This window comes from Hemitrygon akajei, chromosome 7 (genome assembly GCF_048418815.1).
Source record: "Hemitrygon akajei chromosome 7, sHemAka1.3, whole genome shotgun sequence".
Taxonomy (NCBI): Eukaryota; Metazoa; Chordata; class Chondrichthyes; order Myliobatiformes; family Dasyatidae; genus Hemitrygon; species Hemitrygon akajei.
In genome coordinates this window covers 15634947-15648758 of record NC_133130.1, presented here as the reverse complement: position 1 = coordinate 15648758, position 13812 = coordinate 15634947, and the positions used below count along the sequence as shown (strand labels likewise).

General features: G+C 42.8%; 1 protein-coding gene across 1 annotated transcript in view; it reads left to right on the top strand.

The window, feature by feature from the left end:
* cd109 (CD109 molecule) overlaps positions 1-13812 on the top strand; it is a 247971-nt gene that overhangs the window by 66145 nt on the left and 168014 nt on the right. Inside the window, exons 7-8 of the mRNA XM_073050423.1 lie at positions 8644-8731; positions 13044-13131. Coding sequence (XP_072906524.1) covers positions 8644-8731; positions 13044-13131 — 176 coding nt within the window. The remainder of the gene's footprint in view (positions 1-8643; positions 8732-13043; positions 13132-13812) is intronic.

The window sequence follows — 13812 nt, the reverse complement described above, 5'->3', positions numbered from 1 at the left end:
ACTTCATCTGGCAGCTCATTCCACACTCCCACCACTCACTTAATGTTCCCTTTAAACTTTTCCCCCTTCACCCTTAACCGACGTCCTCTGGTTTTTTCCCTCCCCTAGCCTCAGTGGAAAAAGCCTGCTTGCATTCACTCTATCTATTCCCATCATAATTTTATATACCTCTATCAAATCTCCCCTCATTCTTCTACGGTCCAGGAAATAAAGTCCTAACCTATTCAACCTTGATCTGTAACTCAGTTTCTCAAGTCACGGCAACATCCTTGTAAACCTTCTCTGCACTCTTTCAACCTTATTAATATTCTTCCTGTAATTAGGTGACCAAAACTGCACATAATACTCCAAATTCGGCCTCACCAATGCCTTATATAACCTCACCATAACATTCCAACTCTTATACTCAATACTTTGATTTATAAAGGCCAATGTACCAAAAGCTCTCTTTATGACCCTATCTACCTGTGAGGCCACTTTTAGGGAATTTTGTATCTGTATTCCTAGATCCCTCTGTTCTACTGCACTCCTCAGTGTCCTACCATTTACCTTGTATGTTCTACCTTGGTTTGTCCTTCCAAAGTGCAATACCTCACACTTGTCTGTATTAAACTCCATCTGCCATTTTTCAGCCCGTTTTTCCAGCTGGTCCAGATCCCTCTGCAAGCTTTGAAAACCTTCTTCACTGTCCACTACACCTCTAATCTTTGTATCATCAGCAAATTTGCTGATCCAATTTACCACATTATCATCCAGATCATTGATATAGATGACAAATAACAATGGACCCAGCACTGATCCTTGTGACACACCACTAGTCACAGACCTCCACTCAGAGAAGCAATCCTCCACTACCACTCTCTGACTTCTCCCATTGAGCCAATGTCTAATCCAATTTACTACCTCACCATGTATACCTAGTGACTGAATTTTCCTAACTAACCTCCCATGCGGGACCTTGTCAAAGGCCTTACTGAAGTCCATGTATACAACATCCACTGCCTTCTCGTCATCCACTTTCCTGGTAACCTTCTTGAAGAACTCTAATAGATTTGTTAAACATGTTAACTCTCATGGCACAAAGCCATGTTGACTCTCCCTAATAAGTCCCTATCCATCCAAATACTTGTAGATCCTATCTCGTAGTACTCCTTCCAATAATTTACCTACTACAGACGTCAAACTTACCAGCCTATAATTTCTTGGATTACTTTTAGAGCCTTTTTTAAACAACGGAACAACATGAGCTATCCTCCAATCCTCCGGCACCTCACCCGTAGATACTGACATGTTAAATATATCTGCCAGGGTCCCTGCAATTCCAACACTAGTCTCCTTCAAGTTCTGAGGGGATACCCTGTCAGGTCCGGGGGATTTCTCTACTCTGACTTGCCTCAAGGTACTGTGGGAGGAAACCTGGAGGAAACCCACGTGGTCACGGGGAGAACATATAAACTCCTTACAGGTAGCGGTGGGAACTGGCCCTCTTCCCACACCTTTCTATATGTATGTTATTGATGGTGGTTAGGCTGGTGACAGCAATGTGTTGGGCAGTTTTAACTACCCCTGTAGAGCCTTCCTGTCTGCCGCGCTGTAGTTTCTGCACCGAGCAGTGAAGCAGCTTGTTAGGACGTCCTCTGCTGTGCATTTGTGGAATGGCGTGAGTATGGATGTGCAAAGTCCAGCGCTCTTCAGCCTTCTCAGAAAGTAGAGGAGTTGGTGAGCTTTCCTGTCTGTGTGGGATATGTTCAGGGACCGTGAGAGGTTGTGTGTGATGTGCACTCGCAGGGGTTTGATGGTGGATGGTCTAGTGCCAGTGATATGTTGGGCAGTTTTAACTACTTGTTGTAGAGCCTCTGTAATTACTCTTCTGAAAAAGCTCTACATGCCAACCACTGTATTAGTTGATTCTTTATTATTATATTATTATTGCTGCCCATTACACTGCTGGTTCTTAGGGCAGCAATGAAGATCCTCCGTCTGTCCTTGGCCACTCAGGTGTAGAAGGATCTTTCATTGCTGTTTCCATAATAGTTTTGTTTGACCAGTCAGGGCTGTTAGCCTGATTTGAACCCCGACCCTGGAGGACTGCCGGACCACTCTTAGTCTGATCTCTACCCTTTGACCTGTTTGGCATGGGTGACCCTACCAAGAGCCAAAGCATAAAGCCGACTCCAGTCAACATAGCTCTCCGTGTGTCATTGAGACATGCAAGACGAGTCAGCTTACAGAGAGGAGGTGCAGCGGCTAACGGACAGGTGCAGAGCCAACAACCTGTCTCTGAATGTGAACAAAACAAAAGAGATGGTTGTTGACTTCAGGAGGGCATGGAGCAAGGACTCCCTAATGAAAATCGATGGCTCCTCGGTAGAGATCGTTAAGAGCACCAAATTTCTTGGTGTTCACCTGGTGCAGAATCTCACCTGGTCCCTCAACACCAGCTCCATAGCGAAGAAAGCCCAGCAGCATCTCTTCTTTCTGTGAAGGCCGAGGATAGTCCATCTCCTACCCCTCATCCTCATCACATTCTATGGGGGTTGTATTGAGAGCATCCTGAGCAGCTGCGTCACTGCCTGGTTCAGAAATTGCACCATCTCGGATTGCAAGACCCTGCAGTGGGTAGTGAGGTCATCTGAGAAGATCATCGGGGTCTCTCTTTCCGCCATTACGGACATTTACACTACATGCTGCATCCGCAAAGCAAACAGCATTATGAAGGACCCCACGCACCCCTCATACAAACTCTTCTCCCCCCTGCCATCTGGGAAAAGGCACCGAAGCATTCAGGCTCTCACGGCCAGACTATGTAACAGTTGATCTTTGATCCACAGCATCTGCAGTTGTATTTTTGTGCTATGTAACAGTTTCTTCCCCCAAGCTATTAGACTCCTCAATACCCAGAGCCTGGACTGACACCGTACTGCCCTATTGTCTTGTTTATTATTTACTGTAATGCCTGCACTGTTTTGTGCACTTTATGCAGTCCTGTGTAGGTCTGTAGTCTAGTGTAGTTTTTTTCTGTGTTGTTTTTTTATGTAGTCCAGTCTAGTTTTTGTACTGTGTCATGTAACACCATGGTCCTGAAAAAATGTCTTATTTTTACTATGTACTGTACCAGCACTTATGGTCGAAAAAAGCTTCCAATCCATGGCAAATTGTTGTCCTGTCTGGATTATTACGTAACTCTCAGTGTAAAATAGTCTGTCGTCCATTTGATCTGTTCATAACCTGATCTAGAATACCATTCAGTATACTTAGATACAAACCCGACATTCAGCAAGAAATGTTTCCTATATACTGCACATACAAAGGCCTCTTTATTAGCTACCTCTTGTGCCTAATAGAGCATATGCTTATGATCTCCTGCTGCTGTAGCCCGTCCACTTAAAGGTTTGACATGTTAAGCATTCAGAGATGCTCTTCTGCACACCACTGTTCTAAAGCATGGTTAGTTGAGCTACTGTCAGCTTCCTGTCAGCTTGAACCAGTCTGGCCATTCTCCTCTGACCTCTCTCATTGATAAGGCTTTTTCACCCACAGAAGTGGCGATCACTGTATGTTTTTTTTTGTTTTTACACCATTCCCTGTACACTCTAGAGACCATTGTGCGTAAAAATCCTAGGAGATCAGCAGTATCTGTGATCCTCAAACCATCCCATCTGGCACCAACAATTATTCCACAGTCAAAGTCATATTGATCACATTTCTTCTCTGTTCTGATGTTTGATCTGAACAACAACTGAATCTCCTGACCATGCCTGCATTGAATTGCTGCCACATGATTGGCTGATTAGATATTTGCATTAATGAGCAGGTGTACAGTTGTACCGAATACTGTGGCCATTGAGCGTATGTTGGAACTAATGGGACACATAAGGGAAAATGTCAGCTAGAACATGATGAGAGGACAAATCTAATGGAGAAGAAGTTGATGCAGAAATGTTGAGTATGGGTTTTCAGGCTCCTGTTCCTCTGCCCTGATGGTATTAATGAGACTTTATGGGTGGTCAAGGTCTAATGGATACTGCCTTACTGAGGCATTAGGATTTAAAGGTGTCCTTGATGGCAGGGAGGCTTGTGCCCATGATCCAATGCCCTCCGTGATTCTGTCTCACAAATACTTTCCTCCACTCATCCCACTCCAGATGTTCAGGGCCACGCGGTACTGTAGCAGTTAGAGTGATACGATTACAGCCTGGGGCATTCTGGAATTTGGAGTTCAATTCCAGCACCATGCGTAAGGAGCTTCTACATTCTCCCTGTGAACTGTTTAGGTTTCATCCACAGTCCGAAGACATACATGTTAGTAGGTTATGTAATTGATCATTGTAAGTTGTCTTGCAATACTTACTTACTTAAGTCCATTACCCCTACTGGGGCATAGGACACTGACAGCTGCTCACCACACTCCTCTGTCACGGGCCAGCCTATCCAGTTGTCCCAGGTGTTTGGCCCACCTTCTCTTTCCTTGGAGCTTCTGTGATGTTTCTGTAGCTCTGGGTTTTTATGGGACTCTGAGGCTAGCCCCATGTCCAACCCTCCTCCTTTCGCACCAGCCCTTGGCAGATTTGTTCTGGAATGGGCCAGTTCTAAATAGATGGGTTGCTGGGCAGTGTGGCTCATTGGGCCAGAAGGGCTGTTCTATGCAGTATCTCTAAATAATATAAAGGGACAGTTAAATGAAAGTTGGCAGTAACTGAAGAAGACTTTAGAGGGGCTCGGGAGACCAAAGCAATTTTCAAGTGATGGGATTATAATCCATTATCTCTATAGCAATACAGGGTCACTGAGTCTCTACCAGACCACAGAGAATAGTTACCAAAGGATCCCTCATCCAACCCCTTGTGGGTTGGAGTATACAATATCTGTTGTTGAGATGGAAACTTCTGAAGAAGATCCATGTTGAAGGTAGAGCAGTTTGCTTTCAAAATGATCTCAGGGCCAAAAATTAGGATCTATGATTATCTATCTATTGCATTAATTAGCACATGTTTGAATATTAAAAGTAAGAGTCGCCATCTGGTGCTTTTCCCTGGTAATGCAGCAATTGCATTCCATCTATCTGTCTGCTGTCTGTCTATCCAACCATTAAGACCATAAGACATAGGAGCAGAATTTGGCCATTTAGCCTATCAAGTCTGCTCTGCCATTCCATCATGGTTAATTTTTTACCACTCTTACCCTCATTCTCTTGCTTTCTCCCTGTAACTTTTTAACCCATAATTAATCAGGAAGCTATCAACCTCGGCTTAAAACAAACTGGTGTCTTCACCTCCACAGCCATCCATGGTAATGAATTCCACAGATTCATCATCCCTGTGGCTAAAGAAACTCCTCCTCGTCTCTGTTCCAATTGGACATCCCTCTATTCTGAGGCTGTGCCCTCTGGTCCTAGACTTCCCCACTATGGGGATCGTCCTCTACACTTCCACTCTATCTGTCTATCTATCTAAGGGACGAGTGTCTCAGGACACACAACACCAGGTTCAAGAACAGTTACTATCCCACAATCATCAAGCTCTTGGACAAAAGGGTATAACTATACTCACTGGTCCATCCATTGAGATATTCCCACAATCAATAATCTCACTTTAAGGAACCTTCATCTTGTTATTTCATATTGATATTTATTTATTTTTGCACAGTTTTCAGACTTCTGCTCTCTGGTTGAACGTTCATTGATCCTGTTATAGTTATTATTCTATGAAATTGCTGAGTATGTCTACAGGTTGTATGTGGTGACAAATATGTACTCTGATAATAAGCTTACTTTAAACTTTTTGAACTTATATTGTTACCATTCAAGAGTCTAACAGCTTCTACCCCACTGTTATCAGAGGCTTGAAAGGACCTTTTATGTGATAAGATGGACTCTTGGCCTTACGTTCTGCCTTATTATGATCCTGCACTTTAGGGAAGCCTGGTAGTGAGGCAGTTAACATAACAATTTGCAATGTCAGCTGTAAGATTGGGTTCAATTGAGTACAGTTAGACGAGAAGCTAGACTGGACTGCCAACACAGATGCCTTGTGCAGGAAGGCACAGAATCGACTGTACTTCCTTAGAAGGTTGGCGTCATTCAATGTTTGTAGTGAGATGCTGAAGATGTTCTATAGGTCAGTTGTGGAGAGCGCCCTCTTCTTTGTGGTGGCGTGTTGGGGAGGCAGCATTAAGAAGAGGGACGCCTCACGTCTTAATAAGCTGGTAAGGAAGGCGGGCTCTGTCGTGGGCAAAGTACTGGAGAGTATAGCATCGGTAGCAGAGCGAAGGGCGCTGAGTAGGCTACGGTCAATTATGGAAAACCCTGAACATCCTCTACATAGCACCATCCAGAGACAGAGAAGCAGTTTCAGCGACAGGATGCTATCGATGCAATGCTCCTCAGATAGGATGAAGAGATCAATACTCCCCAATGCCATTCGGCTTTACAATTCAACCGCCAGGAGTAAGATATGTTAAAGTGCCGGGGTTAGGACTCAATGTATTTAAGTAAACTACTTAAGAACTTTTTAAAAGCTATTATTAATGCTTTTTGAGAGGGTGATTTTAGATGCATATCATATTTTTACTGAGTTAAGTATTGTATGTAATTAGTTTTGCTACAATAAGTGTATGGGACATTGGAAAAAATGTTGAATTTCCCCATGGGGATGAATAAAGTATCTATCTATCAATTCCTGGGTTTCCTCCACATTCTCTCAGATTCCTCCCATATTCCAGAGACATTCTGTATGAGTTAAGGTGAGCAAGTTGTGGGTATGGCATTTTGGCACTGGAAGAATGGCAATGGATAGATAGAGGTATCAATCCCAAAGGAAATGACAGTGTCACAGTAGCATTGCAAATGCACCGATATACAAATATTAGAAGAGAAGATTTAAAAAAAAGTTACCTTAAAAATAAGATATACAAGATTTACGCAACATCAGGGTGTGGTAAACAGATCTAAACGGAGCTTAAACAGAGCTCTGGTAAACAGAGGTTAATAACAGTCTACCAGCAGAGCATCATCACTTCTCTGACTCATTATAGAGCCTAATGGCCGAGATAAGAATGACCTCATATAGTGCTCTTTGGAGCAGCACAGTTGTCTTAGTCTGTTAAAGTGCTCCTCTATTCAGCCAAATTGGAATACAGAGGCTGAGAAACATTGTCCAGAATTGCCAGGATTTTCCATAGGATCCTTTGTTCTACCACAGCCTCCAGTGTGTTCATCTTGACTCCTATAACAGAGCCAGCCTTTCTAATCAGTTTATTGAGCCTGTTGGCATCACCCATGTTGATGCCATTGCCCCAGCACATCACCGCATAGAAGATTGTACCAATGACAACGCACTGGTAGAATATGTGAAGGAGAGGTCTACATGCTCCAAAGGGCCTCAGTCTCCTCAGGAAGTAAATGTGCCTATGGTCCTTCTTGTACACAGCCTCTGTCTTGGTGCTCCACTCAAGTCTGTCCACCAGGTGCACCCCCAGGTACTTGCAGGTCCTCACCACGTACAAGTCGTAACCTTCCATAGTAGCAGGGAGCAGTGCAGGCTTGGTTTTCTGAAATTAGCAATACTTGTGGGCTGTATTAGCATATCCCCAATGTATATATGACAAATAAAGCTAATCTTTAATCTTTAGTGTTTAATTGCACTGCACTTCTTTGATAGCTTTCACACTTTATACGGCATTATTACTATTTTACGTTGTTCTCCCTCAATGCACTGTGGAATGATCTGATCTGTATGAACGGTCTGCAAGACAAGTTTTTCCACGGTATCTTGGTACATGTGGCAATAATAAACTAATTCTAATACCAATGTGTGGAATTTCTTGAATAGCTTACATTTACTGCCACAAAAACAACAAATATCAGGATATATGTTGGTGATAATAAATCTTATTCTGATCCTGAATAATGACTGATGGCATCAAGGTCTAGTCCCCTGCTATTAGACATAGAGTGTTTCAGCCAGTTCTAATCAAACCAATTGCCACTAAAGTTGACCCCCACGGATTTATTTAATTACATGACATACACTCAGGTCCAATAATGACTGTTCCAAAATCGAAGTCAGGCATTCGATCCTTTATTAGCAAATAGCTTCATGCATTCTTTTAGCCCTCCCGCTTTCTTTCTTAAGTGTTCTCTCGCATTCCTTTCCCTCCATCATTTCTTCCTACTTGCCTATACCTGCTCTGCACTTCCTTTTTTCTCTTAACCAGTAACTCATTCTCCGCAGTGCTTGGCCCTGCCTCATTTAATTTGCTCTCAGACATGGACTGATCGCTGGTTAAAGCTCCATTATGCTGCTGTGACCTTTTTCTAATGGCTCCATGCACAGTTGCTACACATAGTGATAGAGGCTTTAAATGTTTCAATAGATATTTCAATAGGTACATCTAATGTCAGAGAAATATATACAATATACATCCTGAAATTCTTTTTCTTCGCAAACATCCATGAAAACAGAGGATTGCCCCAAAGAATGAATGACAGTTAAAGCATCAGAACCCTGAAGCTACCCCCAAATACCCCTCCCATGCACAAGCAGCAACAAGGCAATGACCCCCTCCACCCCCACCAGCAGATGCCCCATGAGAATTTGCTCCAGAGAATTACACCTAATGTTCTTTGTCACTTTGCTGTTTCAGTGTTACCTCGTTTTGAAGTTTTGATCAACACATCCTCTGTATATTTTCTACTGGATCAAATGAGCCTAACTGGGAGCATCACTGGTCGGTGAGTAACTCATTTGGGAAGGAGGGGGCAAAAAAGGCTGTGGTTATGAATCAGATCATTCAGTTGGGCCCATTTGAGCAGAGTGAAGTCTGTGCCTCAAGTGAAGTTCAAACATGTCACCACCCTGGAATCTGTGTTCTTCCCAGTGGCATAACTATGCTCCTATGTCTTGTGGACTTGGATCGCAATAGATCTTAGCCAATGGGCTGGTAAAGCAAGATATCATAACACCATATAACAAATAGGAGCACAATTAAGCCCATTAGGCCTGGTCTGTCAAATCATCATGTTTGCTTTATGATCATAAGACAAAGGAGCAGAATTAGGCCACTTGACCTACTGAGTTTGCTCTGCCATTCCATCATGGCCGATTTATTATCCTTTCAACCCCCATCCTCCTGCCTTCTCTCTGTAATCTTTGATGCCTTCACTAATCAAGAGTTTATCAAGCTCTGCTTTAATTACATCCAATGATTTGGGCTAATCAGTGTCTGTGGCAATGAATTCCACAGATCACCCACCCCCTGCCTAACGAAGCATCTCCTCATCTTTGTTCCAAAGGGATGTCCTTGGATTATCAGGTAGTGCCATCTGATCCTAGACTTCCCCACTCAAGGAAACACCCTCTCCATGTCCACTCTATCTAGACCTTACAGTATTTGATAGTTTTTAATGAGAACTCCCACTCATTATTCTAAACTTCAGTGAGTACAGGCCCAGAGTTATCAAATGCTCCACGTACGTTGACCCTTTCATTCCTGGAATCATTCTTCTGAACATCTTCTCGAGCCACTCCAATGCCAGCATATCTTTTCTTAGATACGGGCCCCAAAGAATGCTCCAAATGCTGTCTGACTAATGTCTTCTAAAGCCTCTGCATGACATTCTTGTTTTTATCTTTTTGTCCTCTTGAAATTAATTTGACATTGCATTTGCCTTGGAATATTGGTGGCCTATTCAGTCCAGCTTGGCCTGTTGTAGTCACTCGAGTTATAGAAGATCTCCACCTCAACTCTATGTTGCAGCTTGGTAGTGTAGCAGTTAGTAAAACACTTTACAATACCACCAATTGTCTGTAAGGAGCTTGCACATTCTCCCCATGAAAGTCTGGGTTTAATCCAGCTGATCCGATATCCTCTGATATTCCAAAGACGTACAGGATAAGACCATAACACCATAAGACATACAAGTAGAATTAGGCCTTTCAGCCCATTGAGTCTGCTCTGCCATTCCATCATGCTTGATACCGGATCCCACTCAACCTCATACACCTGCATGCCCTGACCGATCAGGAAACTATCAACTTCCACTTGAAATATACTCCTGGACTTAACCTCCTCCACAGTTGTGGCAAAGCATTCCACAAGTTCACTATTCTCTGATTAAAAAAATTAAGCCTTACCTCTGTGCTAAAAGGCTGCCCCTCAATTTTGAGACTGTGCCCTCTAGTTCTGGATACCTCCACCACAGGAAACATCCTCTCTATGTCCACCCTATCTAGTCCTTTCAACATTTGGTAGGTTTCAATGAGATCTCTCCACATTCTTCTATATTTCAGTGAGAACAGGCCCAAATCTGCCGAACGTTCCTCATATGTTAACCCCTTCATTTCCAGAATTATCCTTGTGTACTTCCTCTGGTCTCTCCAATGCCGATGCCTTTTTCCTGAGATAAGGGTCCCAAAACTGTTGACAATACTCCAAATGCAGCCTGACTAGTGTCTTTTAAAGCCTCAGCATTATGTCCTTGCTTTTATATTCTATTACCCTTAAAATAAATACCAACATTGCATTTGCCTTCTTTACCACAGACTCAACCTGTAGATTAAACTCCTGGAAGTCTTGCATGAGGATTCTTTAAGTCCTTCTGCACCTCTAATGTTTGAACTTTCTCCCCACTTAGGTAATAGTCTGCACTATTGTTCCTTTTACCAAAATGCATTATCATAGATTTCCCAGCACTGTATTCCATCTGCCACTTTTTTGCCCATTCTTCCAATTTGTCAAAGCCCTGCTACAATCACATTGCTTTCTCATCATTACCTACCCCTCCACCTATCTTCATATCATCTGCGAACTTTGCCACAAAGCCATCAATTTCATTATTCAAATCATTGATAAACAGTGTAAAAAGTAGCAGTCCCAATACTGAACCCTGAGGAACACCACTAGTCATTGGCAGCCAACCAGAAAAGGCTCCCTTTATTCCCCTCATTGCCTCCTGCCTGTCAGCCATTCCTCTATCCATGCCAGTATATTTCCTGTAAAGCCATAGGATTTTATCTTGTTAAACAGCCTCATGTGTGGCACCTTATCAAATGCCTTCTGAAAATCCAAGTAAATGACATCAGCTACCTCTCCTCTGTCCACCCTGTTTGTTGCTTCCTTGAAGAGCTCTAAAAGATTTGTCAGGCAAGATTTCCCTTTTACAGAAACCATGCTGACTTTGACTTATTGAGAACTTCTTCTGTGTGACATACCTATCCTGCGGCTTGTGAACCATTCCCAGAAACTTCAGCCATCTCTGTTCTGCTACTATCCTCCTCCAGTTCACCTAGGCAATCTCCTCTCCCCTGCCTTTGTTATTCCCTTTATTATGATACCCAGAACAGAACACTGGCTGTGTAGACATACCCCCTATTCTCTCAAAAGTTAAATAATAAGAAAAAATAAGAAATAAGGAATGAACTTGCCTACTTAGCTTGCTTGCTGAACCCTTGTTTAGCCAAAGCCTTGCCACTCTGACTCAGACCACTCTAATGGCAACCGCTCCCAAGATGACTGCTCTGGTAGTTGGCAAGCCTCTTTTATGGAGGCAAAGTTTTTAAAGCTCTTCGTCAGACTTGGGTGGGAATGCTTCTACTGCATCTGTGCAGCACTTCAATCGGCGGTAGGGTTAGTAATTTATGAGCATGCTATGTTGGTACTAGAAGCATGGTCCCGAGTACAACGTCTCCACCTGCATTGGTCATTGATGCATACAGTGCATTTCACTGTTTCGATGTATATATGACAAATAAATATTCATCTTTAAAAGTGCCTGTCATTCCCCATATATTCTGATGGTCTTAGTTCATAAAACCCTACCAAACCATCTTGGAATCTTTAATTAACCTCTCACCTCCAGCTTTTACACCTTCTCCTCCCCCCAATCCCAACCTTCTTATTCTGGCTTCTTCCCCCTTGCATTCCATTTTTAATAAAGTGTCTTGACCCAAAACATTAATTCAAAGATTCAAGTACAAAGTATGTTTATTATCAAAGTCAGTATGCAGTATACAACCCTGACATTTGTCTCCCCACAAACAGCCGTGAAACACAGAACCACCATGTCATCCGAAAGCATCAAACAAATTGTGCAACATCAAATTGCAGGGTCCTGGAAACAGTCTAGAAATGTTCAGTTCAGTTCAATTTAGTGGTCTGTCGCTCATTGACTGCAGCTCGCAGAGCCAGTCTGACCTAATTAAAGATGCCCCTCCAAAGATGGCATCTGACCTGCTGAGTTCCTCCAGCATTCTGTGTGTGTGTGTGTGTGTGTGTGTGTGTGTGTGTTACTTTGCATTTTCAGCATCTGCAGAACCTCTGGTGTGTACAATGAATTTCACAACTTTCATCACTGACAATTAATCTGATTCTGAGTCTGATTGTTGGGGCTACTGCACCTCAAGATCTGCAGTGGTTCAGGGAATGAACTCATCATCACCTTCTTAAGGGTAACTCAGGAGAGGCAATTAAATGCTGGCTCAACCTGTGAAGCCCACATCCCTCAAATGAAGGAAAACAATATAAGAAATACATTAAAACACTTTCTTCTTCCAGGGCACTTCACTTCAGAGAGAAAGCTCGTAAAACAGCTTGCAGAATTGTGATCCTTGTTAACTCCAACAGGTTTTGGGCAAGAGTGAAGCAGAACATAGTTGAGCAAAGGTGGTGAATATAGGAAGCTTGGATTGGGGCGTTTGATTTTGCAATTTTTGCCGAGCTTAGCAATTAGCTTGCAGATGTTTCATCACCGGTCGAGATGACATCCTCAGTGTGCAGTTGTTTCTGTTTCTCTCTGGGAGTGCTTGTGTTTATGTAGGCTCATGAGCCAATAGAATTCAAAGGTCAACTGAAGGGATAGCCAATCAGGACTGAGGCAAGAGAGTGGGGGCCTAAATAAATGCCAACACTCCTAGAGAAGAACATCAACTTCTGCGCACTGAGGATATCACTCAGCTGTTGATGAAACATCTGCAAGCGAATTGCCAAATTTGATGAACTCTGCTGGTTGATCCAAGCCCATAATAGCTGTGTTTTCTACTTTTCAGATACCTCTATGGAAAACCTGTAAAAGGAAACGTGACCATCATCCTATCCTTTCCGTACTTCTCTCAGACCCTAAACAAAACGTTTGAGGTACTTTTGGAATTGCTGTTTACTTAGGGAGACTCTGATCCACTTGGACATTCTCTTCTCGGGCAGAAGATATAAAAACACCAGACTAAAGCACAGCTTCTATGACTCTGTCATAAAACTCTTGAATGGGCATGTGTATGACAAAGATGAATTCTTGTTCCTTCAATCTAACTTGTGGTTACCCTTGTACTCTAATGTCTACCTGCACTGAATTTTCTCTATAACGTGATATTCTGCATTCTGCAGCTGTTGGGGAGGGCTTAATCTAAATTGGCAGGGGAATGGGAATCAGGGTAATGGGGCTGACTATGAGGCAGTTGGTATGCAAGCAGATGCTGTGTGTAGTGAGACTATGAGAAAGGTCAAGCAGATGATAGGGCAGATTTGCAGTTAGTAAAATGAGTTAAAGTGTGACATGGGTGCAGAATCGAAAAGGGTGAATACAGGACCGAAGATGTTATATTTGAATGCAAAGAGTATATGGAGAAAGATAGATTCACTTGTACCACGGTTAAAGATTGACAATTATGATATTGAGGACATCACTGAGTTGTGGATGCAAGAACATCAGACTTGGGATCCATTGTTTCAAATGAACAGACAGGTAGGCAGAGAGGGCAGTAAAAAATTAAATCTAATACATGGAAAAAGGTGGCATAGGATCAGAAGGTGTTTAATCCT